The 6,345-nt window shown below is 36.6% G+C and overlaps 1 protein-coding gene across 1 annotated transcript in view; it reads left to right on the top strand.

Annotated features, from left to right (window-relative positions):
* The window catches only part of LOC148905022 (uncharacterized), a 6,115-nt gene extending 301 nt beyond the window's left edge, over positions 1–5,814 (top strand). The window contains exons 2-6 of the mRNA XM_089024009.1: positions 602–687; positions 1,357–3,734; positions 3,809–3,892; positions 3,980–4,127; positions 4,591–5,814. Coding sequence (XP_088880135.1) covers positions 602–687; positions 1,357–1,764 — 494 coding nt within the window. The 3' untranslated portion in view covers positions 1,765–3,734; positions 3,809–3,892; positions 3,980–4,127; positions 4,591–5,814. The remainder of the gene's footprint in view (positions 1–601; positions 688–1,356; positions 3,735–3,808; positions 3,893–3,979; positions 4,128–4,590) is intronic.
* The last annotated feature ends 531 nt before the right edge of the window (positions 5,815–6,345 follow it).

Below are 6,345 nucleotides of genomic sequence, written 5' to 3'. Positions count from 1 at the left end.
TAGAACATCATAGTGGTAAGTTCAAAAATAAAAGTGTAATAGTCCACTGTCTCGGTCTATATGAGTGGTCACATTGTAAATGTATCCCAGTACCTCAAGGTGGGACATCAAAGATTTGAGAGAATAAATGCAAATTCCAAAATGAACAATGAACCATGGGTTTCAGCACAAGCTTGATTTGAGATTGAATTTGAATACCTACATAAGATTGGAAGAAAAAATGGTGAAAATAATTTTATAAAAAAAAGTGAAAAGTGATAAGAAGCAATGCGGTAATTCACTGTGATGAGGATGATGATATCTTTATAATATCAGAGCTTACCAACACCATCTCTTTCCAGTAAATTCTAGATCAGAAAATGTCATTGACACATGTATTAATAATGCGTATGTATAATTAAATTGAAATATATAGGAGCTTCTCATGTCTTTTTATGTCTTTATATGTTGTGTTAATTGCAACCAACTTTAAAATCCATTTAGCAGTACACTGTAATAGCTCTTAGTTGATTGGTTTACCTTAGTTTTGTTACATTTTAAGAACAGTAATATACATTACTTTTTCCAATTCTGAATCATTGCTATTCTATTACCCTTCCAGCCATATCATCAGTTGCCAGAAATGAAGAAGAAACAGATTATCTTCTGCTGAATCTTTTGAAACCTCCTCAGGAAGCAACAGAAGAAGTAAGTGAAGCCTCGTCATTTCTTAAGGTATCATGGGACAAACGTTTTGAAGAATGTTTTTCTTTTCTTTTCTTCTTTTTTTAAATTTTATTTATTTATTTATTTTTATTTTGCCACACAATGTCAGTGTTAAATTTCATTTGCTTTATTCAGAAGTTATACAGTAATTGTCAATAATGTTGTCCATAAAATGCTTTTTGATTTTTTCATAAGTACCTTCAATTTGAGATGCATATTATATGCATAACACATTACAGTTTCGTGTCTGTCAAAAACTAAATTCCTTGTGATGAAATTGAAAATGTGATGAATTTAGACAACTCAAATGTCAAAATCCAAAATCTTTGTTTTTAAGAATTGAACTATTATATACTTTGATGGGAATGTCTTTCAAAAAGACAAATAGTTTTTTTCCCATGATATCTTAATAATTGCTACACTGATACAGTTAAGTAAATATGCATTTGTGCTTGCTTGTTTTCCGTTTGAGATATCAGTATATTAGATTAAATATGTTATTGTCAATAATAAGATTTGCTTGAGAGCAAAGATCTAAGACTTTAATGAGTCCATTTTTAGACCAGGTGAAAATTGAACTCAACAGTCTGTTTGCCAATCATCATGTTTGGAAGTTAATTCCTTTGCTAACTTTTTCTCTTCGTCTCTTAGATTGAAACCCTTGAAGAAATGTACCCTGAACAGATCCAAAGTTCATGTTTTGTTGGCTTGAATACAGAAGTGAAAAGGTATCTTCAGGAAAGGCCTGCTAGAAGATACCCATCTGGGGATTACCATGTGCTAATGGGTTATCCTGAAGAATTTGATAAGCAAACAAACTGGAAAACAGCTCACAGAGTTAAAAATAGGAAAAGATGCACATTTTTTGAATGGAATGTGTCTCTCGAAAAATGGTTGGAATCATCAGACAGAAACAAGGAAGATGTCATGTGTCGAATGGATAAACATGGTTGGGTACCATTGGATGCAGAAGAGTCCCATTATTTCACCATGTGGTGTGACCTCACTTACAACTATCTGAAAAAACCAAGTATGAATAATGTCAATGACCTGTTTTAAAAAAGAGGTTTATCTGTGGCAAAAACACCCTGATGATAATATTTCATTTGCCAAAAAAAAAAGACATCAGATATGACACAAATAGGTGAAATCATCACGGTGCAGCGGTATCCCCACAAGTCACAAGATCATCACATTGCAGCAGTATCCCCACAAGTCACAAGATATTCACGGTGGAGCGGTATCCCCACAAGTCACAAGATCATCACAGTGCAGCGGTATCCCCACAAGTCACAAGATCATCACAGTGCAGCCGTATCCCCACAATTCACAAGATATTCACGGTGCAGCAGTATCCCCACAAGTCACAAGATCTTCAGGGTGCAGCAGTCTCCCCACAAGTCACAAGATCTTCACAGTGCAGCGGTATCCCCATAGTTATCCATTCCTCTTACCACCTCAGTGCAGTTATTCTGGCCTCCTTAATCAAGTACCACCTCAGTGCAGTTGTTCTCACCTCCTTAATCAAGTACCAACTCAGTGCAGTTGTTCAGTCTTTCTTAATCAAGTACCACCTCAGTGCAGTTATCCTGACCTCCTTAATCAAATATCACCTCAGTGCAGTTGTTCAGTCTTCCTTAATCAAGTACCACCTCAGTGCAGTTATCCTGTCTTCTCATATTGCAACAAGATCTTCCTTCTAGACCATGGGAAAAGTTAGGAACTGATATCTTTGAATTCAGCGGTTCAAAGTATCTAATGATTGTAGACTATTACTCAAGATTTCCTGTCGTAAGTCAAATTGCTAATATTACAGCCAATACCATAAATTATGTAGCCACTTCCAGCATGTGTTAACAGAATATGGATTACCATCACACATCCATGCTGACTTTGGTACGCAGTACATTAGCAAAGAGTTTCGTGAGTAATGTGAAAACAATGGGATCAAGTTAACATTCAGCTCACCCTACCATCACCAAGCAAACAGCGTCGCAGACAGAGCTATAGGAGCATGCAAATCCTTATGGAAGAAGGCCCTAAATGAAAAGAAGTGCCCTTACACAGCACTCTGGATCTACAAAATCACACCCCGAACAAGCACTATACCATCACCCTGTGAGTTTTTGTATGGATGTAAGCCCCGACTGCTTATTCCAAGCAGCAACCATGTCCTGCAATCCTCACATCCAGACAATGGTCACCACAAGGAAGCAATCAGACTCTCCCAAGTGAAACAAGCAGAGTACTATAACAGAAAGGCAAGTAAATCTGACACAAGACCATTACTTGTCGAGGAGCTGGTATATGTGTACAATACGCACAAAAGAATGTGGGACAAGGGTGAAATCACAAGGAAACCCAACCCTATAAGCGAACCAAGGACGTCGTTGTTGGGATGAATGGTAAGCTCTACTAGAGAACCAGAGAACATCTAAGACCGAGAACAAGCCAGCTTAAAGAACCAGAAAGAAGGGACTACCAAGAAACCCAACCTGCACTTGACATACATCATCCCCAAGACCTACTTGGTAAACCAGCGGTATTGGTACAAGAAAGACCACAGATGACTGAAGCTACCAAAAGCCGAGATGTACCTTTAAGTGATTATAAACCAAAGGAGCAGAACAATCAATCAGCAAGCTATACCACTAGATATGGGCGTACAATCAAAGCTCCTATTAGACTACGTTTGTAAAGAGTTGATACAAAAAAAAAGCATATAACCTGTCTATATAAGTTGACATTGAACATTTACATATATTGATCAACACCAATTAACCATAAGGTTGATAAACATTGAACAATTGAACACAAAGAGGGGGATGTCATAGCACCCCATATATGGACATCTGTATGATGTAAATTAGTTTCTAGGCAAGCCATGGCTCGAACCGAATGTGTTGATATGTACAACATGATTCCAGAATAAAAATACATCTAAACCAACCCAAGAGACTTCGACACACATATTTGCTGTTAGTCCCAGAGGTCAAGCACCAGGAGCACTTCAGCGAGATCCTTTGAAGGTTTGTTGCATATCACTACTTCTCCTGATAAATGGTGTTCATGCTTAGGGTCTCATTTTTTTTCTACTTGTCAGGCAAAAGTCAACATTGCTGAGCCCTGAGTGAGAACTGCAAAGAGTTGAAAATGAAATGAAAGCCATTTGGGATGATAGCTGTTGGTATGTAGTCATTTTATCATATTAGTTATATCTAAAAATGCAGATATCAGCTGTTAATACCTTTTGTTTGTACTTTGTAATTATCAGGATTTGTGACTGGTGAATTCAACTTGATATGGACACAAGGGACAAATAGGCCCGTGAACATAATACACATTATCATGGATGCAACATCAGAGGCCAAAAAAATTGCCAGTACACCAGATTGAATTGTATTTAAAACCCCTGCACATTGGTAAGTAGGATAAATTTTATGTTGTAAACAAAAGTATAGTTTTAAAAGATAATATCTATTGTATACATTGAGGTGGAGCCCTTCTCATAGAAGACATCCACTTTCTTGAAAACACTTTGGCAGCAAATTGGCTATCTTTTCAAGATGCACTTGTTTCTCTACAAAGAACCAAGTACCAACGATATTATAACCCTTATCCTCAGGTAGCTGGTGCTGGTAAGCTAATATTTTGTTAATTTTCATCTGACTATCAATCTTAATGTATGACAAATCTCTGACCATGAAAGAAAGGGCGTACTTTTGTGTTGCTAAACTGGAAAAAAGATGTTTTTATTTCATTCATTCCCAAATGTACCTCACTCCTGATGTTTTGAGGTACCTCACTCCTGATGTTTTGAGGTACCTCACTCCTTATATCATAAGGAGTGAAAGGCACTTTGATACTTCATTGGTTTTTTTTTAGGTAAAACTGATAAAACTGAGACAAAAGCAGACTTGCTGAAATATTTGATGGCCATGTATTCTTAACACAATAAGATTAAGACATACACCCTACAAGGAATTAATTTAAGAGAACATCTGTATGTCCCTGAGCAAGTTGAGGATAATGAGGAACCACGACATAAAAAGGAAGACCATAACCATGTTCTTAGAGGAATAGCCATCAGTGTTAGAAATGGTGCTGTGCCTGATTTCAACCTAAGAGACCTTGTCCAATGTATGCATGATCCATGTACAGGCCTAACATGGGAAAAAGGAAACAGGATGAGCAGCAGGATGTTGAGAAAGTCTTATCAATAACAATAGCCAACTGACTGGAAAGAAATAACCATGCTTATGAGGGGAGGTTTGTACTTACTCTAAATGTGGCTAATTAGCACAAGGAGGGGCCTATCAGAAGATGTGAGATCAAGGTACAATCATGATATTGAATGCCCTAGTTTAGAAACAACCATGATTTCTCAACTATGGACATCGACAGGTATGTTTCTTTTGACAGGGGGAGCACAATAGTAGTGCAGAAACAATGACAGGGTATGTATCATTGGAATCTGAAGGTGTGATGAGAAATGCAATAGTCCTTTTTCATACCATGATGAGACTGGATACTGGAAATATGTTATATCCCTCACAACAACAACCGTTTTATTGTTTCTTGGGATACAAAATTAATTTGATGAGAAAGCATTTCATGAGGCCGTTCAAAAGTTCATGTTAGACTTCACAAAAAATTTGACCCAAACCTCCCCTTTTATCACTACACTAGTGTAAATAAGAGATACGATATATTGTTGTCCTATTTCAATGCTCCATCTGCTGGTGGTGTATGCAAGAGCTGACCCAGATGTTTTTGTGACAATTCGAGCTGTAATGCTGCAGCATGGTGAACTGACAACGTGCTCAGCTCATTTAAGCCCAGCTGAACGTTTACCTCCTCCACCACAGTAAAGTGGTCATAACACCAAGACAAAATCAAACAAAAATTTTTTTTCTAGATGTGCAGGTTGGTCTGAGAATGATGATACATAATTCCTTAGGCTAATGTAATTCATGTGAGCTGAAGTAATTTATGAAGGCTGACTCAGACCTAACCTGTTGTCTAAATGCAGCATATTGTGGGATAAAAAATCTACTCATTTGCAAACGACACTTGTACACTACTTACAAGCTATGCATACGCCACAAATCCTTGATTGTCGCACTTAGATTTTTCTAAGAGCTCTGGTTCGATTCCAGAAGGGATTGTTGTATGTATATGCTTCTCACAAGAACAACACATTTTCAATAATAGTTTTTTAATAATTTAAGTCTTCCATATCATTCTATATATAATGTATAGAAATATGTGTTTATCAGAATTATCTCTTTTATTTGTTGCTTTTTTCCCCCCGATATGTTTTGCCAGGTAACATTTGAAGTAGGCAAGAACTTCATAGTTCAAATAAATAGAAATCATGATAATAATAACTATATCATACCTTAGTGACGGTTACAAAACACCAAACTATTTCTTTCAAGAATGAAAGGCACTTTTTAAGCGCACATGGATACTACTAGTTATTGCTTTATTTGATAGTCATCTTTCTTGTTTGTAAAGAGATCGGATTTAAAATTTCTGGCAACCAACCACAGGAAACCCAAGCAAATAACCGTGATATACAAAAATTATTATAAATATTGAAGTTTGAAATGTTTTATTTTTTCATGTCATTTGGTT

Source organism: Actinia tenebrosa, unplaced genomic scaffold, assembly GCF_029948245.1.
Source record: "Actinia tenebrosa isolate PJP-AT-01 unplaced genomic scaffold, QUT_ActTen_1.0 PGA_scaffold8__29_contigs__length_14323225, whole genome shotgun sequence".
Lineage (NCBI taxonomy): Eukaryota > Metazoa > Cnidaria > Anthozoa > Actiniaria > Actiniidae > Actinia > Actinia tenebrosa.
The sequence above is the reverse complement of the archived record's forward strand: the minus strand, read 5'-3'. Positions and strand labels throughout refer to the sequence as shown.